This window comes from Leptinotarsa decemlineata, unplaced genomic scaffold (assembly GCF_025532065.1).
Source record: "Leptinotarsa decemlineata unplaced genomic scaffold, Ldec_3_MD MMD2_P_RNA_scaffold_9, whole genome shotgun sequence".
NCBI classification, from domain to species: domain Eukaryota; kingdom Metazoa; phylum Arthropoda; class Insecta; order Coleoptera; family Chrysomelidae; genus Leptinotarsa; species Leptinotarsa decemlineata.
The window spans coordinates 3,567,733-3,592,292 of record NW_027412536.1 but is presented as its reverse complement, the minus strand read 5'-3'; the positions used below and the strand labels follow the sequence as shown (position 1 = coordinate 3,592,292).

Genomic DNA, 24,560 nt, shown 5'->3' with positions numbered 1-24,560 from the left:
TTTTTTATTTTTGTCCATATCAACTTCAATACTTCGATTCATATATCCGGGAACATCCAGGAATCTATAAAATTACAAAATATATCTGTTCTGACTTAAAATTATTCCAAAAAAGGCCTAGAAAATGTCAGTCGATTTAGACCCGAAAATTGTATAGTGGCAACACTGAATAGGGGTACTGGAATCATTCATTATCCTTCAAAAATAAGACACACAGCGACATCTTGGTTATTTAGTTTGAAGTAGTTACTGCAGTGCTGCTCTCTCTCGAATAAATAATATATTTTCTCTCCTTCGGTTCCTCGGTAAAGTAGAACCGAACTAGTTCGATTTTTCATTTTTCTTTTATTATTTGGAGTGGGCCTGTTGTGGTCGTTGTAAGTAAATCTTTGTAAAATCTTTAAACATCATCAAAAAGTATAACTAATCTTTCACATATTTATTGAATATAGTAATTATTTCTTAATTGCCATCTGATTTCATAGTTATTTTAGCAAAATTTGTATACAGTGATAGTAATTTTTTAGGTTATGAACATTTTTATTTTCAGATCAAAATGGGTAAAATAATGAAATCTGGTAAAGTCGTATTGGTCCTTGGAGGCCGATACGCTGGAAGAAAAGCAGTAGTCATAAAAAATTACGATGATGGGACGTCAGATAAACAATATGGACATGCCGTGGTGGCTGGAATCGATAGGTACCCTAGAAAAATCCACAAACGTATGGGCAAAGGAAAAATGCACAAGAGGTCCAAAATCAAGCCCTTCCTTAAGGTAACTTTTTTTAGGTTTGATAAATAAGTGTTTGAGAGTTTAGTCTTACCTGATATTCGCTTTAAATTTATTATGCACTGTTGATTATTATACAGGGAATTTGTTTTACAAAGAAGTTCAGAGCATGCATATATGTTTCAAATAGGAGCTTTAAGTATGACCATTGAATTACACAGAAATTACGGGAAAGTGTAGAATATGGTTATAGTACCTGATTTTGATGAAATTTCCAGGGAAGCTTCAGAACGTCCTGAAATGGGCTAAATGTTGAAAAGTTTTGCACAGAAACATTTTTTTTTTTTTCATATAACAGTCAAAGGGCTCAAGCAGAACACAAAAAATAAGATTAAGACAATTTCTTTATTGTACTTTCCTTATAAAAGCATTTCTTCAGAAAGTAATTTTATTTTGTGTAATTCAATGTTTATATGAAAGTACCTTTTTCGAGAGTACTTTTCTTTTCAGTTTGAGTCTGAAAGTTACGTCTTTGCATGATCTACACATCTTTTTATAGAGTTACTTGTTTTTAAATTGATTGCTTCCTTCCTTTCTTTGGAAGAGTCCCACACTTTTTTGTATAAAGATGGACAGGTGGAAATCCAAACTCTTTATTTCTCAAAAAACAATTTTAAACATATTATCTTTCATTATTTATTGCAGTGCGGGTTTTATAAACACAATAAACATGAAAATAAATACCAGGCATATTTTTGGGCCTAAATATTGTCCTCAGATAATTCAAATCCGCTCCAGTCATGGTGAATCACCAATAATAATAGGAAAATCTGCCCCCCCAAATATTAGTAATAATGAAAACGATCCCTAGAAAGTATCATATATTTTGAATTTTGACAACTGATACCTCTGTGAAAAATTGGAACTAAGAGAAATAATGATCCGTTTATTGGATGGGGTACGTTTTTTGCTGGTTTATAATTTCCGCATTTAAAAAACTTTGTATTTCAGTTGAGTTATATCTATTTGTAATTCCAAGCAGTTTTCAGTTTTATTGGGGTTAATGTACTTGTTGAAACCAAAATATTTTAAAACAATGTTTGTGTTCACTATTGTACATATATCTGCGAATGTATTGAAAGACCAAAAAAAAAAAAGGATATTTTACCAAAATTCACAGTCGAGTGTGAAATCAGTTACAACCACACATTCAATAGCTGTATTCCAAGAATCTTACGATTAGCCAATGGTAAGGTTGATCTTGAGATGTTTAACAACTTGCATCATTTTAAAACTCAATTACGGAATACTGTGCTTTAATGTTTTACTGTATAGTTTATGGTAGTATATGTTTTATTGTTGATCATTGTTTTTTGTCGTTTTATACTCTAAAATTAACCCATTTTTAAACTTTGAATTTACCCCTTTTGAGCTATTCTTAGTTGGAATTTGTAATTCAGTACCTTATATGATTTTATTTTGATTATAATTCAACATTGTAATCCATATTTTAAATGGGCTTGCATGTAAATAAAAGGTGTTTCGAGACTAACTTATTCTTATGTATGGCAGTTAATGGAAAACAGTTAGGGCATCGAATATCTATGTGAAATGATGTAGTTTTGAGTTTTTTTTTTAATTATGCATAGTTTCCCTTTTTTGGTTCATACCGTGTACATTTTTTTTCAATATTTATTATTTTTTTATCTTACAAATGAAGTATCATAATTTAAAATTCGAAGTTTTTCTCGCAAGAGGGTGAGAAAATGAAAAGTTACACAGTGAACAGATACATGGATGAATTCCTTACGACTTTGCCTTTTCAATGATGTGTCTCAACTGTACTTTCTCTATTCAAATTATATGAGTGAAGATCACCGAGGGGGACAGGACAAAGTATGATAGAAAGATGACCCTTTGAATAAAAAATTTACCTCTTTTCAATTTTTTTTCTCACCAAAAGTGTTCTAAAGTTATTTAATCTGTTTTGTTTTTGTTGCTGCACAAAGGGCAGTACATTTTTCTGTATTGTCTTTCATGCTGGTTCTTGACCACTTTTTGTGGTAAAAATAAATGTGAAAAAATAAATGCTGCAAAGTTTTTCATGAAAATATCTAATTCATGCAAATATACAGTGTGACCCACATGAAAGCAAGACACCTCCCTAAAATTTGCATCTTTTCTCCGATTTCGAAAAACTTTATTTTGATATATTGATGGATGTAGATAACACCACTGTAAGTAATAACAGAGGTACTTAACTTAATTGAGTAACTTAATTTTGTTTACCTGTGACAATGTGGGTACTTCAATTTGAAAACCGGTGAGTAAACTTGATCGATTTGATCATTTAACAGGTTGCACCCGCGATGCTTATGAATTTCCAAGGATTCCAAATAATTGAGTTTGCAACCCTTCATTGCATAGTGTGTATCCGCATTGTCACAGGTAAACAAAATGCGGGTACTCAATTAAGGCAAGTACCTGTTATTATGGTGTTATATAAGAGATAATGTAATCAATCATTTTTAGTTTAATGTATAAGTTTGAAAATGTCCTCATAGGACGAAACAGCAGTAACATTAGTTACAAATAAGAGTAGTAAAGACATAGAAAGCTTCATTTCTAACTTTATTTTGATATGTAGAGCTCAAAAACTACTTTGGGACCAAATATCATTTTCTTTCTACATGAAATCGTATTGGCGATTTTTTTAGGAACAATTTAACTTCACATTTGGACTGGGCACCGTCTCAAATGGTGGTATACCAAATTTCATCAAAATATTTTCAATACTAATAATTCTGCACGTGCACGAAGATATTGATCTTATAACAGTTTTCACTGATATTTCCAATCATATTGTTGATATTCTCTTCAAACTTCAAAATAGATCATTTAGCTGTCCTAATTTAGTCCGTGTTAGGAATCACACGTTAAAAGGTAAGACCTCGTTAGTCCTTAGCTCGCACAAGTTTCTCAACTTCTGAGAGTTGACGTTCGTATGGGGGCGACAGCTGATTAACGGAAAAACAGATTTTAAACAGAAACAGACAGATCAGTTGAACAACTTAGATGTTATTGACATTTTTTTTAAACGTATCTAAGCATGTTTTACAGTATTGTTGAGATTGGTGATTGATAATTCATATTCTTTGTGAGAACACAACTCATAGATTTTAGATTTATATTCCAATGATACATACGTTTTAGATTTATATTCCAATAATACACTTTGGTTTACAAGACTTCACTCATAATTATAGTCATTCCTGTTTATTTAAAATGCCCTTTTTTGCAGGTGCTCAACTATAACCATTTGATGCCTACAAGATATTCAGTGGATTTGACCTCGGACTTGAAAGTGGCGCCCAAAGACCTCAAGGATCCAGTGAAGAGGAAGAAGATTAGGTTCCAAACCAGAGTTAAATTTGAAGAGAGATACAAGCAAGGAAAACACAAATGGTTTTTCCAGAAATTGAGGTTCTAGATTCTATAAATTTAACCATTTTGTAATCCACCCACCTTTTTGTTCAAATAAATTGTGGAAAAAAAACATTTTTAATTATGGATTTAAAAGTACTGTTGAATTTGTATATATGAAAACAACAAGACTGTTATCGAACGCTCACTATTTTGATTTGGAAAATACCTCCAAAATTTCTGGAAACAATGCTGATTCTCAAAATTTGAGAAAATTCAGGTTTATCAACACCTCTAAATTCAAAATTGATCTTGGATCTGATGCTATTCGCACTTATGATTCACTTTACGAGTTTGTTGCAAACAATGTAGTGCTTGAGTAGACCAGTGAACTGCTATAAAAAAAACATGAAAATATTGAATCAAATTACACACTCCACCCAAAGGTTCTTCTCCCAATTTCAGTCCAGAATATCTTTCGTGTTGAAGTGAAACCCACTATATGCTCAGTTTTTGAGAAATAAGGTTTTTGGCTTTCTACTACTCCATCTTGATACAAAAAAATGTGGGAATCTTCCAAAGAAAGGAAGTAAGTAATCAATTTGAAGATAAGTAACTCTATACATGGATATGTAGATCATGCAAAGAAGTAACTTTCAGACACAAACTGGAAGAAAGCCCTCCTAAAACAGCTACTTTCATATAAACATTGAATTACACGAAAGAAAAAAAATTCTTTCAGAAAAATGTTCAATGTTTATATGAAAGTAGCTGTTACTTTTTTGAATGATCTACACATCCATGTATAGAGTTACTTATTTTCAAATTGATAACTTACTTTCTTTGGAAGATTCCACATTTTTTTGTATCAAGATGGAGTAGTAGAAAGCCAAAAACTTTCGTTCCCAAAAATTATTCACTCCTAAAAATATAACCCCTTCAATTCATGCTCAGTTTTTAATGCTGAGCATCAAATTTATACATTCCCTTAGTTTTTATCAATGGCAGTGGTGAATGGTCGAAGCATGTAGATGATGTTTCAACACACTGACAATTAAGTTCGTAGTTATACTTGTTACATCTAGCTAATCATAATATCGATAATAGCAACTGGTCTCGCATATTGAATTCAAATCTTGCAGATCCTCTCATGTATTAAATGAGATCGATATTCTCTTAGGTGCGGATACTTTCCCTGTCACTTTTAGAAGTGAATACCTTCCTCGAAAACCAGGTGAAACCCACTGCATTTCACACTATTTCTTATTGGCTTCACGTAGGCACTATATCCAGTTATCCGATTTCTAATTCACTTCTCTGCATTGTTATCGAGGTCCTTCGCTTGACTTCCACTTCAAATGTTTTTGAATAATAGAAGTGCCAAGAATTTGTAAGATGACCCCTGAAGATAAAATATTATGTAAAACCATAAAATATTTTGTGAAACCATTAAAAAAATCTGGTAGATATCATCTCTCTCGCATTTTGTTCCATCGAACCTAGGTTTTCAGATACTTGAGACGATGCCTACGGGCGGCTATTATCTTTCGAAAGCAAATTACGGAAAAACTTCTTTAGTCATGCAATATTACAGTTTCAGACGAGTTTACTTTTCACAAAACCATATGTCACTTGCAGACAAATCGGTCCGCGGATATAATAATTATTTAATAGTTCATGTCATCCTTGTGTCGATACCTGCAGGACTCCCCATGTCTGCACTGTGAAGTTTGATGGAAGTAACACTCCACAGTTTTCATGCTCGGTCGGGGAAGATGGTTACTGCACACCAAAATCTTGATACCGCTGGATCTGAAGATCATTTCCAACATGCTTCTCACAATTCTCCAATCCAGGCTGTCGAGCCCATAGGCTAATTTCGATATTGCCAAGTCCACGAGATTCTGGTCGAGCATCGTGTCCCTCAGTCTGGTAAGACTCCTCCAGACATCTTCATAAGACGGTTTGTCTCGAGAATGCTTTTTGGTCACCAAGTAGAAAACGTTTCTCTGACCCTTCTTTAACTGTAGCACTCCTTCGACTTCACGATTTTGTTCTCGTAATGTTTGAAGCTGATCGAATTTCTTGTTGAATACCACAGCGATACCCCTGAACATTTGGAGATCCTCTGCCACGCAGTGAGCTAGTGCGTAATCAACTGGGACCTTGAAAAGTCGTGGCTCTTCTTGAGTTACCACATGTACGACCTTCTGTCCGTTCGAGTAAAAGGGCATGCATTTCTGGAACGTCATTCCATCCTCTGGTGGTCTGAGGGCGCGAACTTGGTCGTGATTTCCAGCATAAGGAGCCAATCTATTGAAATGGACGACCCTAGGCTTTTCTCGAGGTGGCTTATGGATTCGGTAGCCAAACTAGGTCACTGGTTTCATATTCCCCAGCATTCGCCTTGATGTCATAGGCCTTTTTCATCCTATTGCTGGCACTTCGGATGTTCAGACGGACTCGTTCATGGATGTCGTCCATTCTCTGCCGACATAGTCTTCCCTCGCAGTATCTTGTTCTGGCGGCGTCCCAAATTTCAGATCGCAAGGAAGCCACAGCTCTCGGCCCATTATAAGGCCTCTTTTATGCACGTGCGGTTTGCAGTCGAACGGCATAAAACGCTCAAAAATTATATATTAGGAGAAAGTGCTTCCTTTTATGCATTTGCGGTCAAGAAATTTGCAGTCGGATGTGGCAAACGTGCGGTTCTTCGTCTAACCATGCCGTCGAAAATATATATTTGGACCGCAGACGCCCGACCACATTTTGTGTTTATACATCTTCAAATACACGTACCCAGATGGAGGTTTTTATGTAGACGTTCAATGTTTTTGTTGGCGTCATTCGCTCTGTTGCCATCCCCCGAGTCCGAGTGAATAGTTTTCAAAATGAGTTAGGAACGTGTTAGGAATCACACATCGAAAGGTAAGACCTCGTTAGTCCTTAGCTTGCACAAGTTTCTCAACTTCTGAGAGTTGTCGTTAGTATGAGGGCGGCAGCTGATTAACGGAAAAACAGATTTCAAACCCATAGTCGGACCCTGGGAACGGGCCGACGATGTCGATGGCGATTCTCTCAAAGGTATAACCCACGTTATACTGGCGCATTGGAGCTTTCGGTCGTATTCGAAGTCCGTTACTGGCAGCACATACAGCACATTTTCTGCACCAGTCCTTGACGTTGGCTTGACAATTAACCCAGTAAAACTGTTGTCTTACTTTCTGGATGGTCTTCGTTACTCCCAGATGTACTCCAATGACTCCGTCATGGATTTCTCTGAGCACCTCCCGTCGTCTGTTCCTGGGTACCACTGTTAAGGGGGTTCCATTGTACGCAGTAGGACCGCTGGCGAATAACCTGCTACCTCCTGCCACGATGTTCTTCGATTACTTTTCTTCCATCCGGTGACTAAACCAAGATCTGGGTCTTTCTCTTGGTCTTCCTTGATCTTATTATCCTCCCAGTTGTCGTCTACAGCTGTAGTTCTACAAATAGCTGCTTCCTTCTCTTCTGCTCGTCGGGAATGTGAGCAGTCATCGGGGCATGGTCTCCGTGACAGGGCATCTGCGTTTTTATGGCTAGTCCCAGCTCGATGTTCTATTTCGAAGTCAAATTCTTGTAGTATCTCAATCCAGCGCGCTACTTGGTCCGTTCTGCATGGTCCGTTCTCAACAGAAATCTTCTTCCATACACGTATTTGTAGAAATGCTCTACAACTCTGACAACGGCCGACAGCTCTCGCCTGGTGACACAATAATTGCGCTCTGGTTTATTGAGCGTTTTGCTGAAGTAGCCAATAATTTTCTCCTGCCCATTCTGGATCTGAGAAAGGACTGCTCCAAGTCCCACGTTGCTGGCGCCCGTATCTAAAATAAACTTTCCGTCCGGTAGGGGATAGCTCAAAACAAGAACGTTGATCAAATCCCTTTTCAGGTTCTTGAATGAGTCTTGACATTACTCAGACCACTGGAACTAGATCTGCCCTTCTGTAAGACGGGTCAATGGTTTGGCGATGTTAGCAAACCCCAGCACATATCTACGGTAGTAGGTGCATAAACCAAGGAAGCTCCGAAGCTGGTGTGTGCCTTTTGGAATGGGTCATTCCTTAACTGATTTGATCTTTTGTTCGTCTACCGCCACTCCTTTCCCAGAGACAACGTGGCAAAGGTAACTAACTTCTTTCTGGAATAGATGACATTTCTTGGGACTAAGTTTCAATCCCGAACTCCTCAGACGCATGAATACCTCCTCCATATTTTTCAAGTGATCGTCGAACGATTTTCCGACCACGTTTAAATCGTCGAGATACACTAGACAAGTCTTCCATGAGAATCCTTTGAGAACCATCTCAGTCAATCTCTCGAAGGTCGCTGGAGCATTACAAAGCCCGAATGGCATAACCGTGAACTGCCACAATCCTGAGCCGAAGATGAAAGCTGTCTTTTCTCGATCTTCTGGGGCCAATTAAACTTGCCAATATCCACTCTTCAAATCCAAAGTCAAGAAAATTGTGGAGCCGTCTAGGGTCTCGTCGATTCTTGGAAGAGTGTAGCTGTCTTTCTTCGTCACGTTATTTAGTTGGCGATGATCCACGCAGAACCTTGTTGAGCCGTCCCTCTTCTTCACTAATGCGACTGGGGAAGACCAGGGGTTCGATGACTACTTCTTTTTCCATATCACTGACTATCTTTTGTCTGCCTCTTCTTTCTTCGCAAGAGGGAGTTCTCTAGCTGATTGCCGGAAATCGAAGATTTCCTGGTATCTCTTGACTAACTCCCTCAATTTAGATTGGTGAATTGATGGTATGCTCTTGGAGGAAAGTCAATAAACTTCTCCAACTCTTTAGGCAAGTTGTTGGCTTGGCTAGCCAAACTGTGTAAACTCCGTATCACAGAGGAAATGGACGAATAGTGCCCCAGCATTCCCTTCTTCAAGGTCACAGGAAAGTAGTTGACATTCATGACCCTGACCGGCATAACTTTATCAACATGCAACAGAGTCTTCCCCAGTGAGATTCCTCGTCCAATTTTCTCGTCATGTATCTTGGGTTCGAACATTACCACCTTTCCGATGCTCGCATTTCCGTCCAAGCGAGCCTCTAGCATGGTTTCAGCCCTCTTAGGTACGCACACGTCTTCGACCAACAGAACCCTAATCATCTCTTCGCCGTCTTGGAAATTTAGCTCGCCACCAATGCACGATAGTTCAATCTAGTGCTGCCCAACACCAATTCAATTGGTAGTTTTCCAAGTACAGTGGTTGGCTCCCTTGTTGCGGTGTATAGCTTCCAACTTGACGGTTCAATTCTTGCCGGTTTTTTGGAAAAGGTTGGCCCAAGAATGGTTGTCGTCGCACCTGTATCTAGCAGCATGGTGCAAGGCTCGTTATTGATGAGGCTGTCTACGAAAACGCCTTTGTCTTGTCGTTGGAGAATGGCAACATATGCGTTTTTTAGTAAAGGGGGTCTTATCAACCCCCTCAAGTTTCCCTGATTTGTTGTTGGTTCTTTGCATGTTGGACATTTGCTACGCACATGCCCAATTTTTCCACAGTTCCAACATCTTATTTGTTTTCTCTCAGGCAACACTTTTTTTATTACCTTTCTGATGGTGGACTCAATATCAGCAGGCACCTATCCATCTTCCTTGATAGCTCGAACTTTGCCTGGCTCTTGCAGGCTTGTTTTACAGCCTCAAACTCCAGGACGAGATGCTTGAGATGAGCTAGCGTCAAGGCCTGCCTCGTTTCTTGGTCGCGAAGTCCATCCAAGAATGCATGAACTGCTAACCGCTCCATTACATTTTTCAGTGTTGCAGGATATGCCAGACGAACCAATCGAGCAATGTCGGCTTCAAACTCCTGTAGGGATTTTCCTGATTTCTGGCAGCGGTTTTTGGTCATAGTCTTCCTGTTCCTGGGCCGTAAGGGTTTGCAGAATATTTGTTGGTTCTCGACGCAACGCCAATGTTAATGCTTCCGCCTTTTCTCCTGCATTACATCCATTCGCTCTGGCCGCAGAGCGGCCAGACCAAATTGTCGGCGGTAATTTGCCAAAGGAGTTTTTTCGTCGAACTGGGGCGGCTTCATAGAGAACTTTCCTGGTTCAGAACTGACTTTGACAGCTTTCAGTTCCGGAATTGAATTTTCGGTAACCGTTTCTGAGGGGTGGGCAGAATTAACGATTTGATTTTGCAAATTGCTAATCATTTCTTCATTCTTGCTGATTTCTGCCTGAACTCAGCCTTTGATTTCCTCTACTTCTGTGTTCATTTCCTTCCTGATTTTATCTATCTCTGTCTCGATGGTTCTTATACTTTCTTCGAGTAGACTCGCCACACCACAAAGTTCTTTCTTAAAGCCTTCTGCATTTTCTAGAAGTTCTTCCTTCAGGCTATTCGAATTCTCTAGAAATTTATCTTCCAAATTTTTCTAATTTTCCAGAAGCTTGTCTTCCAATTTCTTCAAATTGTCTAGAAATTCATCTTCCAAGCTTCTCGAATGTTCCAGAAGATTGTCTTTCAAACTCTTCGAATTTTCTGGAAGTTTATCTTTCAAGCTTTTCGTATTTTTCAGAAGCTTCTCTTCAAGGCTTACCGAATTTTGTTGATTCAGTCAAGTTATCCCACAGTTTCTTCTGGAGCACTGATTTCTTTCCAGAACAATCTAGCTCCCTCTCCTCCAATTCTTGCTTCAATTCGGCGACTTTCAAGTCCACTAGGCACACTTTCCTCGAACACATTTTGTCTCTTATTATCTTTTCACAAAACTGAATATGTCCACTTATTTTAATCGAGTCCAAAGCACTTATTTACTTTTACAAGTCTATTTTTCGCGAGAAAGGTCTATCAGTTTATGTTTCCGTAGTCTGGTACTTCGCCAAACACAACGAATCACCAGTCTCTCTAAGCGAACAAATAAGTTTTATAGTCAATTTCATCGTAATACAAAGATTGTCCACCAAGCGCTCACAGATTTATTTAAAAATCCACTTCTGATCACCAATTGTAACGAATTAAAGAATTTACTGTCCTAAACAAATTTATTTCTAACAATATTTCACTATCGCAAACTAATTTATTACACTTAGCACTTAATTTATTTTCACTATTTGAATTCTTTATTTAATCGCTCGATTCACTTTCTAAATTCGACTGTCATCTCTCTTGTTTGTCATCTTTATTTTCTTCAGGCTGGAAATTTTTTCCTTACCCTTTCAACTGTCTTTCGTCAGAAGGACGAGTGGTTCATAACTGAAGGTGTTTTTTGGTAACGACATAAAGATCAATGACATCTATGCCGCTCTGGCCTTGTGTATCCCTTCCTGACTAGGGTATTTGATGAACAAACTGTTCATTTTAACAGACGCCGGGGCCTTCTGAATCGAGTGGGGTCATCTATAGTGTAATCTACAGCTTCCCTAACTAATGGGTTATCATGAGTTTCCGCTGACTCAAAAACTCTCTGATTCCTCAACTGAATGGACTGCCGTATAGTTAACAGCTTCAAATCTCTGCAAATGGCTTCATTCCGCACGAACCATGGAGCATTCACCAGCATTCTGATTAGTTTGTTCTGCAACCTTTCCAAAATGGAGAGGTTTGACGGAGCGGTTTGTTCCCAAGCGCCTGAAACATACATAATGACAGGCTTGAATATCGTATTGTATAATGAAATCTTATTTTTAAGATTGAGCTTGGAATTTCTGTTGATCAGAGGATAGAGTTTGTCTATCCTCATTTGTACTTTGCTCTTGATATAATCGATGTGATTTAGCCAGGTAAGTCGGCGGTCTACCCAAAGACCTAAGTATGTGACTCGCGTTTGCCATTCGATTTTCCTGCCTGAAATGGTGACTCTTATGTCTGGAGAAACGTTACGTCTCCCCAAATCTATCGCCTGAGGTGGACTCACCCGAATCTTCCATTCCAGGTACCAGCGTTCGAGGTCGTCCAATGCGCGTTGCATGTAGACGACCACCAACTCTCAACCCATGGAAGAAGCGAGGAGAGCCGTATCATCGGCGTAAAGAGAAACCTTCACGTGATCGGACCTCGGAAGCTTGTTCACGTAAAGGCCGTACAATAGTGGAGACAGCACAGCTCCTTGAGGCACTCCAGCTTGGATTACCCTGACGGGAGACAGGGTTCCTTCAACTGAAATGTTCTGCCTTTCAGAAAGGACCTAATCCACCGGATCAGGCCCCGAGGCAGGTCGAAATCGAGCATTTTGTGTAGTAGACCTTCATGCCATACTCTGTCAAAGGCTTTCGAAATGTCCAGGAGGACGACATGGACTGTCTTCCTATTGTTTAGTTCTAAGATGGAATTTTCGACCAGTCCTGAAGCCGAATTGTTCATCTGGCAGAACATTTCGGTCTTCAACTTTTTCGGTCAACCTTTGTAGCACAACACGTTCAGCCAACTTAGCCGTTGAGCAAAGTAGACTAATCGGACGATGATTCTGGGGAATCATGACGACTACGGCATGCTTCCATCTTCGGGGGAATAGGTATCTGATGACGTTCTCCGGGAGCTGCTTCAACAACCTTCTGTTGATTTAATCAATTCCCGGAGCCTTCTTGAGTTTGGAGACCCTAATGTACCCCCTCAGTTCTTCCTCCGAAGCTGAACGGATCACGTCGTCATCATTTTTCCTAAGGATGCACTAAACCCGCTGTTCCACAGCCGGATATCATAGTCAATATCATCAATCGGATCAACGTTAAGTTGGAACTTACTCTCCATTGTGTCTGAGTCGATTTCTCTCTCGGATAAGGTTCTTTATCCTGGGAGAAAACTCATTGTACCTTCGCAGAGGACACTCTGTCCTGGTTGTGGCTGCACGGAAATTATTGTTCACAGACAGTTCGAAACCCGCCACTGCCGCGTCGAGACCGTTGCGAGTTTGAAGCGCCTTACGGTTCGTACAAGTCTCCACTAGATGAGCCTTGAAGGCTTCCCAATCCGTGGATGATCTCATGCGATAATCCTGGGGAGGGGTATCATCACCCAGCATCAGAATGACTGGATTATGATCTGAGTCAAGTTCCGACAAAGTGTACACTTCGCAGGAAAAGGAGACGTTCCTGAGTAGTGCGATATCAAGCACGTCATCACTCGATACTCATGCCTGTCAGCATGCGCTCGGTCGTTCGCATTGGTAATTCTGCTTCACAGATTGTGCTTGGCGTTGAAGTCACCAGCAGCAATTGCGGGGGTATCTGTCGACATCAGCAGTTTATCTAGTGATTCTGGGAGTAGACGATTCCGCGGAAAGTTGTGAATTGAGATTAGTATATAACGACCTTTTCTCAGTTGGAGTTCAACGCCCACGGCTTCCGTGCCGTGTAACTGGTCCGAGTCAATGCCGAATTATACGTGAGGAAGATTACGTTTGACAAAAATGCCAACTCCTCCTCCAACACGTTCTCTATGGAGGAAACGGTTGTTTGGAATACCAAAAGGTTCATTGTGCAGGTGGGTTTTCTGCACAAATGCAACATCGATGTCATGTTCTGTCAGGAAGTTCTCAAAGTCATGTTTTTTGTTCGAAATACTATTGGCATTTCAAAATACAACCTTAAGAGAGCTAGGCATTGTAGGTTGTCTAGTCATTAACAAGCTCGGTGTTCTCTGTAAACATTTTTTCAAGTACGGAAAACTGAATGTTCAAGTGAGCCTCGGAAGCATCATCCTGGAGACTAATGATGGCTGGAAACCTTTTTCCACCAAGGCGCCGTCGATGTCAGCGATATCCAAGTGTTCCGGAACCCTTCTGAAGACGGCACTAATTTGCCTGTCCTCAGGAAGGGTATACGTGTGATGAAGGATTTTCTCCCTCACCAATAATTTGGACATACTCCTGTAGTCCTCGATCGAAGAAGGATGAACTTCAAAGCCGTCAGCCAAGTTTACTGGTTTCGTATAGTTGACTTTGTGAAAGGTAGCCAACTTCGTGAAATAAACCCACTTGTCCTTCTGACGAACGACAATTGGGGGAACGCGAGTTTTCTTGATGTTTTGGAGCAACTCAGGGCGCGGAGGGGGAGGGGAGCTAGCTACCTGTTCCGTAGGATTTCCAACCTGATTTGTTTCGCCGTTTTGGGTAGTCTGGTTTTTTGGGCTACCCTGTACAGTGGAAGTAGACTTTTCATCCGTTTCAGAGTCATCGCTCATATTGACATCAGCCTTTACATCACCCTCCACAGAGGATTCAGTTGTTGATATCTCGGATTCCGAGAAATTTAGTGCTTCATCACATAATTTAGGTGCTTTTTTGTTCGTCTTTTTTGGCTTTGCGCCAGTGTTTCTCGTTGTTTGAGAGGCTGGCTTCGAAGAAGGAGGAAAGTGTTCTGAAAGTCTACGTTTCTTTTTTGCCGGTTCATTCGGCTTTGTTATGGCATTGATTGTCTCAGGCTACGCAGAAATGGTGGAGCCGACGGGGGTATCTTTGGAGGAGACTCTCCTTGGAGTGCCAGGAGGCTCCCTAATCGCCGACCCAGGAGTGCCTTTCAACAGCTCTCATGGGCTCAGGCCCAGACGGTCAAGCAAAAGGCCAATGAGGCCAATCACTTCACCTCTGTCCCTGGCCATCAGACTGTCTAGCAGTTCCTCCATAGCGCTGTAGGAACAACTCACAACCTTAGATTTCCCAAGGACAGGTGATAACAGTCTCGTAAAGTGATATAGCTGAACGCACTTACCAGAGGTCTGGAGGGTTCTTGCTCACTATAACTAACACTCACACTAATAAGAGAGATTAACCTCTGGCGAATGGCTGATCATCCACCATAAATTCTGCACTTTGTGGAAATAATTCGAAAAATTAGTCAGAGCGAGAAAAAATTCTGCCATCTCTGGACTGGAAGCAGGCCTTATATATCGGTAACGATCGGTTTAGATTTATCTAGTGGTCAATGTACTCGCCTACTATTTTCCCGGCGAGTCAGACTACATTCTCGCTGGCTGGAGTATCGATCAGAGACGGCTTCAGATTCGTTACAATACTATATTAAATGAAAATAGATTATGAGTAGTTATAATCACCCACCAGCGAGAATTAAAGCGACTTTTTGCCTGAACAAAACATTCACCGGTAAAAAACTAAACGTGAATGCAATATTACCCCCCCTATAGGGGCAGTAAGCGTATCGCTCACTTTGAGAAAGACTAAGATAGAATATTCTTATTTAGTTACTAGTAGAAAAGTACCACGTCAACAATCTCTAAAATGGTCAATTCTCGTCCATTGGAAGAAAAAATTGAAGCGATTTTTATTCACGGTGCGACGCGTAGCTTTCACGAGACCGAAAGGATTTTCAATGAACGTTTTCCGAATCGTCCTATCTGTAGAAAATATTTGAGGAAACTTGTATCCAAATTCACAACTACCGCTAGTGTACATAACAAAAAGCCCCCAGGTCATCCGTCCATTCCGGAAGGACAGCTGGTGCAAATAATTGGTGAGATGGTAGTAAATCCTGAACAGTCTACTTATTCCGTTGCGAATATTTGTGAGTTTGTCTCCTTCTACTGTGCGGAGACTTTTGAAGAGGAATAGGTGTCATCCATACAAAATTAAAATGGTACAAATTAACTGAAGATGACACTGACCGAAGAACAGAATTCTGCGAAATTATGATGGAAATCACTGCAAGGCATCCTACCTATCTCCACAATATTTTTTTAGTGACGAAAAACCCTGATCAAAGAACAGAATTCTGCGAAATCATGACAGAAACCATTGCCCAGATAGCACAGGACGTTTTAAAGACATCTATTACATGTTCATTTATCGTCTGAATGTCCAGGACCAAGTCTGGACGTTTTAAGTGTGTCCAGTTTAGTAAATCCTCGGGACGTCCAGAAATATATGTCCGTAGAACGTCCATTCTAGGTACTCAATTATACTTCCATTGGATTCACGTTTGCATTGTATTATTTCATGAGAAACATTAAAAAATCAGTATATATTATAATGAAATGATTATAAAAAACGGCGTATATATATGTTTATTACACAAAAAACGTCTCATTCAGCAAGACATTGTTATAACATTATTAAATCATCAATAAGCAGTAGAACATTTGAAGGTAATGCCAACTGTGTATGATGCCAACATATAGGTATCAAGGTCATATAGATCATATCAAAGAACAATTTCAAACATTGATATCTCGAGAATGGAGTTTTAGGAATTATATTATGTGATTTTCAATTTCCAAATTGATACATAAAACACGAAGTCATGCGTAACATGAGCGCACGCGCAAGACTGATTTCAAATTGTGGAGTTTTGGACTTCAGTTAATAACTTGGGGTAGGTTGTATACTACAATTTTACGAACTACTGAACTGTGTTGGTTCAGTTGCCAAGGAAATAGGAATTATGGTTGGCCAATAATTAACGCATTTCTAACTCAATTTGCATGCGACCGTTTAAAATGACATTTTAAACTTCCCGCCATCAGAGTCACCAACTACAGAACGCGTCTTGACCGTCTTGTTGCATTTTACTGTCGGCTATACGGAAGTCTGGTCGATTTTAATTATCACATTCTTCACCTTTGGTTGCATCGCTTTTTTGATATTTTAATTTATTCAATGTCGACATTTTCTGAAAGTAATGACAAAAAAAGGTAACTAATGCAGTTCAGATCACTGAACGGTCCATTAATCAATGACTTCATCATGAGAACAAACAGCCAAATGTGTTGAAGTCACTAGTTTTCAGTACGAAGAAGTGAAGGAAAATGCAGCGCATATCATAAGTGAGTATACTCGTATATTATTTAGACACCGCCTACATTAGATACCTATAATAATTTAATACATATTGGATTTTCATATTGATCATCAGCCATTCATTTTGAATAAGCAATTTGAATTATTTTCAGGTTCAGCTGAGATGGCAAACATGGCCAAATCACGACAGGAAACGGAACTGTCTTTTCAGGCATGGCTAAAAAGGGCGAAGGAAAGAAAGGACGTGAAATCTACGAAAAAGTTTTAATATTATCATTTATTTTATGTTATTATTTTCAATGGATGTTTCAAATAAAAAATATTTAAAGGTTCAATATTTTCTTAATTTTTTCGAGGCAATCTGACCTAATAAATAAAAAATAAATAATTTTTAGCCTACAGAAACGTATGACAGAAACAAATAGAACATCCTGTGAATATATTTTTGAGCTTCTGATCATGTCCATGAAATGTTCTCAAATGGACGTCCTAAAGACATCCTGTAAATGTCTATTTGAAGACCTGTAATGTCCTATTATGGACGTCCTAAAGACATCCTGATTATTAACAATGGACGTTACAAAGACGTCCATAAGATGTCCACGTCCGTTTTGAGGATGTTCTGAATGTCCGCAAGCGGGACATGACGTATTTGTGCTATCTGGGATCCTACCTATCTACACAATATTTGTTTTAGTGACGAGTGTACTTTTTTTAAACGGCAATGTTCACAGATAAAATTGCCGTTATTGGAGTAACACCAACCCTCACTTTTTCCGGGAAACGCATACCCAATATCCAGAAAAAATTAACATTTGGGCAGGAATACTGGGAAACCATATTGTAGGACCTATATTTATTGATCAAAATTTAACAGTCGAACTGTATTTGAATATGCTGGAAACTACTGTTGACCCTTTCATCACTGAAATCGTCGAAGCGAATCCTAATGAATTCGATATGGATATTGTATTCCAACAAGATGGAGCACCACCACATTACTCCAGACATGTAAGAAACTATTTGGATACTATTTTTCCCGGTCGTTGGATTGGCCATAAAGGTCCTACAAAATGGCCAACCCGCTCGCCAGATTTGACACCTTTGGTCTTTTTTTATGAGGCTATTTAAAGCAAAAGGTGTAAGAAACTGAACCTCCTTCAATACTTAATATACGGCAGAGAATAATTAATATTTGTAAAGATATTGACGTTACTGTGTTCGAAAATGTTCGGCGTGAAATATCGGATAGGCTGTTCACATGTCAAGAAGTTCAAGGCAACCATTTCGAGCTTCTTCTGAACTGACCTCAAGCTTATTATCTCCTAGTATGTAGTTAAATGTCAATTTATTTAGGCAATTATTAAGTTCCGCCATTTTGTAGTAGTTGAAGATATTGACATTATATTCTAGGGTTGTGAAACATTTGTCAGTAGCTTCAAAAAGATGTGTCACAAGACCCCTTTTTCCATTTAATTTTTTTCTCCCAGATGGCGCCCAGTCGCCATCTTGAAAGTTTTATCTGTCATTTTACTTCAAAATAAAGTATTCATGCATTAATTTCATTATCCCAAATTTCATTTTTTTTGAGTTGACCCATTCAAAAAATAAATTATAAGGGGGGTCATTAAAGAAATGCACTGTATTGTGCCGGCAAATTTTTAGACACTGGCGTTTCGTGGTACCACACACGCACGCCCGATACTCGAAGGTACTCGTGTCAATATAAATACATACAGTGTGATACAAAATAAAATGAGTATAAATGAGAATGGAACAACTGTTCCCAGACTTTCAACCTTTGACCCCCAAAAACCGGACAACTTTGATTCTCCTGGTTAGATAATTTGTCCTCTCTGCACTGCTTTATTGCTAATTGTACTAACCGTGTTTCCTGGCTAGAATAAAGTTTGATACTGTACGCATGAATCGCTCAAGAGAATGAGAGTTGCGCGCATTGAATGAAGTTACATTTACTCTATGAATGGTTTCTGTGCAATTCCGTTTGATGTGTTGAAGTTTGTAGTAAACCAAGAGGTTCTTGGTTTACTACACTGACTTTTTAAATGCCCTGTACCTCCACAATTATAACATTTGTTATAGAAGTAAAAGATCTAACCATAATTCATCTTATTGTGAATTTTTACTATTAAACTCTCTACTTTATCAGCTCGAATCAAACCTTGTAAAATTTCCACTTTACATTCACTGAAAATAAATTTAAAATTTCCGCATAATATCACTTTTTCATGAAAATATGAAGCAAATAGTTTCCCCTGCTCTTCAATTTCTTTATCTCATTTGTTCACATCTGTCAGCGGTACTCGATGTATATACGAATGTTAATCTGAACTTTGTTTCACAAATAGTTTATGTACCTGCTCTCAAATTTAAATTTTGAACCTAATTTGCTGCCAGACATCTCAGATGTGAATGTGCAACTGTCAATTTGGTTTGTTCATCCCAACCCTGTATATTTACCTCTGTCACTATAAAAATCCACAATGTGGTGTATTTGGAACAACCCTCTTATTTCTACTATTTTGTACAGTCATTGAATTCAAAGTTTTCATTTGAGTATAGTCATTAAATTATTTATCTGTTGCGTTAACCCACTGAAATCGTCCAAAAATTGCTCTATTCATTCTAATAATGGCAATTAATTTGCTAAAATAACACTGGAAAAATTATATGTGTTATTAGATCCACTTGGATTCGTATTCATTCATTTTTATTCAAATGACACTGACGTAACTGAGTGTATACCAAATACTGTGCTTATCTTAATCACCCCTACTAAGACTATGCCTTAATCACCCTGTAAAACTTTTTAACAACCTGACACTACCTGTCAAAAATCACCTCTAAATACGATACTTGTAAATTCCTACCAGATTTACAACATGAAACGTATTTGGTGTTCAAGAACCACTTCGGAAATGTTAGCTTTTGCTCACCTGTATGGCACAAGAGACACTTAAGTTCCAAAAAAAAAACACTTTGTGTTTGTTTGTGTGTGTTTGTTTATAAGTACACGGAGTGTACTTGAGTTTCAAAAAAATAAGAATGTTTTTAGAGATAGCTTTGGAGAAGTGAATATTTATGATAAACTTAGTGAATATTTTATAAAATATGTTGATAAATCATAAACCACATATAAGACGTTAAAAAAAAATTCTAATGTTTATAATACATTATACTTTTTTATCGGACGTTTATAGTTTAATCATGTCTTTAACAAATGTAAATTCATTTAAAGTCACAGAATAAACTCACAATTTTTTTCAAAGTCTCTTTGTGATGACATCAGATGAAAATAGATGTTACAAATATCATACAATATGCTGAATTATTCACAATATGGGATAATAAAATAAAAAAGCATTTAACAAGACATGTATATATTATTCGTCAAATATTGTATAAAATAAATAATCATTTCCTAAGCATATACAATAAAATATATGGATTCATTTAATCCAATCTTTCATAATCTCTAAAATCTTTTAGGCTATTTGGAAGACCGTAAAATCCATACATAGAAAAACCTGTAAATAACAATTTTCACAATACAACAATATCGTTTATTGATTTGAATGAGTATAATAAAGAAAGGAAATAAAATCAGAGTTGGATAAAATTGCAGAATATCATTCATAAGTAAATTTATTATAAAAACATTACTCACAAATCAAACGGTAGAGATTCAAAAAAAAATTTGAATTCAATGAGTGACATTTCATATACTGAATCAATAGGAATTCTTTTTACGAGAGAAAAATACAATACATCAACCTATACATTATTTAATTCTTCATTCTACCGAATTTCTATCAACAAATTATCCTTATGCGAAACTGATTATTTGTAGAGACGTAGGTAATAATTATTTAACCCTAAAATTTTTGTTGTGACAATTTATATTATAGAATCCGCATCTTTATACAACTCATCTGTTAGTTTTTCAAACAAGAAAACATGATACATCAGTTCAGTTTTGTGATACTTAAAAAATGAATTAGGATACATTCACACATTAAAAAAATCCAAGCTCAAATGATCAAAACAGAGGCAACAAAAATTATTTCACAAAACTAAAATTCTCATACCACTGGTAATTTCAATTACAAAATATCATTCGAAATGAATATTCAAAAACTGAAACTTATTATCTATCAATACCAATAGAGCCATTTCGGTTAGTGGTTAGTAGTTTTAGTACGTGAGTTTGGAATTTGAAGAACAGATAAAGCTATAAGCCAAAGAAGGAGCACAACAAACGAAAAGCATAACACATTTTTCATGGAGATGTCATATAGGGGATCTCAAGAGGACTTCCGATGAAAAATTGGGATTATTATTAAAAGTGTCTTGCACGTCATTCAAATGAGCATTAAATAATCTGGAAATTTAATCTCCATATGTTCTTAACTCATCTGTTAGCTCAGGCAAACAAACATCTTTTATCAATATACATGATGATTGTCTTCAATTATAATGATCTAAAGTTTACTACTATCTTTTCTTCTCAATTCGATATTTTTAAAAATTTCATTCATAGCTTGTCTATGTTTTTTCTTATCATCGTTCATTTGACCCAATGATTTGAAGTTGCGTGAAGTGTCCTCAGTTATGGAAAGGCCTTCGTTTGGTAAATGAATACTTCTAAAAACATTACCCATTCTTTTTTTGTGAGTCATGAAATCTTCGTCAAACTCTTCTTTGTTTGTACCTGTCTTTTTACCTTTAGGAGGTTCAACTTGATAATTATTTGTTTTGCTTTCAATGCCCTGTATTTTATCCCTCTTCACGTTGCCTAGGCTTTCTGCTCTAGAAGTGATAAATGAAACAAATTTTTCTTTAGCCTCATTTACGTTGATACTGTCTTGAATAACATCGTCATTTTTCTCTAAGGGGATTACCTTGTTTGGGCTTCCGTTATCTTGAATTTTCTTGTTATTGTATACATTTTTTTCAATCGGAATATAATTTGGTAGCACAGTCATCCTTCGCAATATTCCACCAAGATTTTCCATGAATACTTTGGTCTTTTCTGATGTAACTGTTAAATTTTCATCACCTGGTTGGAATTCTGATGAATCTTTCTTTACAACTTTTTTTGGTGGTTTTAGTAATATATTGTTAAGCCTGCTAGAAGTCAGCTTGGGAAAAACTTCCTCACTTTCATTTTTAGTACCAACTGATGGCATTGGAGGGGGCGCATGAGAGTTCGTTTTTTCCTTTGTATGAGGTAAGGGAGAACTGTTTAAAGATGGTGGAGGCGTTGGAGGACGAGACTTTTGGGTTACAGAGCTATCACTTTTCTCATCATCAGATTCACTTGATTCATGTTTCGATGATGGAGTGTCTGGAGGAATGGGAGAGTCAACTGATTCGACATCACCCTTATCATTTGATAACTCATCTTTTTCTTTTAGGAGCTCAGAGGGGCTGAAGGAAATGGGAACATTTTCTGAAATAGTGGTAAAAGGTGAAATAGTAGCTTCTGCAGGAGAGACAACATTATCGCGATGCACAACAGCAACAACACTCTGTTCACACAGCATAATATCTGAGACAATGGATACACGATCTTTAGAAAATTTACGTTCTAAGGAATTATGAAGATTATTATCAACTTCTTCCAACATTTCATCCAATTTTTCCAGTTCTTCTTGTATTTTGAGTACCTCCACTTTATCTTCAGTTATCACAGGAGGCAGGGGGACTTGCTTCTTTGTTGATTGTTTCATATCGGAATTCTCAAATTCATCAGGTTCAAAATCAATGTTATCGTAATAATTTAGAACAATCTTTTTGGAAATCGTGTTTTCATGAAGAGGAGAAGCGTTTTTTTGTACTTCCGAATATGGTCTTAGAGAAAAATAGTAAGTAGGAAGGCCTAAGAAAAGAAATAACAAACCCATGCAATATGTACAGCATTCTCAATCCACTCTCGAAATGTAGATCTATCTCTTCAACGATCAATTCAGCAACAGTTTTGAAGTATGTTAAGGATAATTATTGATAAGAAATACATTTCGAAAACTGGTATCTATTTTTTTGATTGAGATTCTTACCTAATGCCATCCAAATCCCAAATCGGATCCAAGTGTGTATATCAAGCATAAGCATTAAATAAATATTTATCAATATGCTAATTGCTGGTATGAGAGGTACCAAAGGAACCTATTAAAAAAAAAATTATTGAAGGCTGAAATTTATATATATACTTTATACCTTGAATGAAAGTTCCTTTTTAGATGTGGGTTGAGTAGCCATAGACATAACAAGAATTACAGCAATGAAAACAAATCCAGATGTAACAGATATTGCCCAAACATCACCATCTACGATATGATTTTTCCAAAATAGTACACACAATCCAATGAATACACAAGTGAAACCTGAAAAAAATTATTAGTTTTGGATGTTATAAATAGTGTAACAACAGTTTGTTTAAATGTTGGGTAAATCTTAACAAGACCAAGGTAATCCCAGAATAGGTAATCACTTCAATATATCAGTGGATAAACTGAACGAAACAGTGAATGGCATCCAACAGGTGAGTAGTACGGGTAGAAAAATTGACTATAAAAAATAAATCAATAACTTCCGAAAATCAGTTTGAACTTTCGACTCGAAATTAATGAAAAGTATAGGGAATTTCTCAAAATTATTACCATTTTCAACAACCTTACTCTAAAAATGATTATGAAATAAAACTTAACCGTGCCGTTGCAACAATAAGGAAAGAGAAAAAGTGGTATTTTGAAGAAAACATTTACAAAAACAGAAGAAGTCATTTAGTTGAATTGTGTAAATTGTGAAAAAAATCCAGTAATGTTGCATGTGACAGTTGGAAAATAATCAATGAAAATAGTAACAGAGTTAATAAGAAACCATTTCTTGACAAACATAATCAGAATAGAGAACCTATTAGAGATGAACTGGACAAATGTAATTATATCAACAATTATTTTACTAACCTCCCAAAAATTAGCTTGAGCTCCAATAAAAACAAAAAAATTAACACAACTCCTGTTAGCTTTTTTCTGACGCCTGTAACGCCAGATGAATTGAGAACAATCTTAATGAAAACTACCTCAAATTCCTGAAATTGATGACATTAATGGAAGAGCTTTGAGATCAGTTGTGAATTTAATTTGTGAACGAGTCATCTTTCCGGACCTAAAACAATCAGAATGTATACCAATATTTAAAAATAAAGGTTCCGAACATGATGCTGCAAACTATTGCGCTATTTGTGTTCAGAGTCAAATTTCCAAAGCGTTCGAAGCTGCCTACTCTGTTCGATTGATCTCCTACCTCAAACATTACAATATCATCTCTAATAACCAAAACGGATTCAGGAAAACTAATCAACTTCAACGGCTATTGAGCAAGCTCTGGATTTTATCTATGAACAGCTTAATAACAAGAAGAATGTACTGAAGTCTATCCAAATCCAAGATAGAGTAAAACAAAACAAAACCGAAGCGTGATGTTCACGTGATCGCCCAGTGTCAGATGGAAAGGGCAGCGTTCATTGGTGAATTCGCCTTCTTGGTACGAGTTCGGTACCAGCACAGGGTTGTAATCAGTCGTTTGCGTGTTTGTGTGGCGTGCGTTATAGTATATTGTTTAAAATTGTTTTCCA

At 37.5% G+C, this 24,560-nt stretch overlaps 2 protein-coding genes and 1 long non-coding RNA gene across 3 annotated transcripts in view; 2 read left to right on the top strand and 1 right to left on the bottom strand.

Moving 5' to 3' along the window:
* Nucleotides 1-220: 220 nt before the first annotated feature.
* On the top strand, nucleotides 221-4,356 carry RpL27 (Ribosomal protein L27). The gene is made up of 3 exons (XM_023171343.2): nucleotides 221-377; nucleotides 551-775; nucleotides 4,032-4,356. Exons 2-3 carry the CDS (start codon nucleotides 557-559, stop codon nucleotides 4,218-4,220), a joined length of 408 nt encoding a protein of 135 aa, XP_023027111.1. The 5' UTR covers nucleotides 221-377; nucleotides 551-556; the 3' UTR covers nucleotides 4,221-4,356.
* Nucleotides 4,357-16,462: 12,106 nt separating this feature from the next.
* On the top strand, nucleotides 16,463-17,235 carry LOC111509105 (uncharacterized). Its single transcript, XR_002722601.2, has 2 exons — nucleotides 16,463-16,926; nucleotides 17,053-17,235. It is a non-coding gene; the product is annotated as an uncharacterized lncRNA (long non-coding RNA).
* Nucleotides 17,236-20,284: 3,049 nt separating this feature from the next.
* LOC111509106 (cationic amino acid transporter slimfast) overlaps nucleotides 20,285-24,560 on the bottom strand; it is a 47,187-nt gene continuing 42,911 nt past the window's right edge. The window contains 3 exon segments of the mRNA XM_074170448.1: nucleotides 20,285-22,802; nucleotides 22,981-23,089; nucleotides 23,141-23,307. Of these exon segments, the coding sequence (XP_074026549.1) occupies nucleotides 21,403-22,802; nucleotides 22,981-23,089; nucleotides 23,141-23,307 (1,676 nt within the window). The 3' untranslated portion in view covers nucleotides 20,285-21,402.

Excerpts from the sequence above, each read along its gene's own strand:
- RpL27 (XM_023171343.2), top strand. The coding sequence starts at position 557 with ATGGGTAAAATAATGAAATCTGGTAAAGTCGTATTGGTCCTTGGAGGC. Across the intron at positions 776-4,031 it reads AAATCAAGCCCTTCCTTAAG|GTGCTCAACTATAACCATTT; the intron begins GTAACTTTTTTT and ends CCTTTTTTGCAG.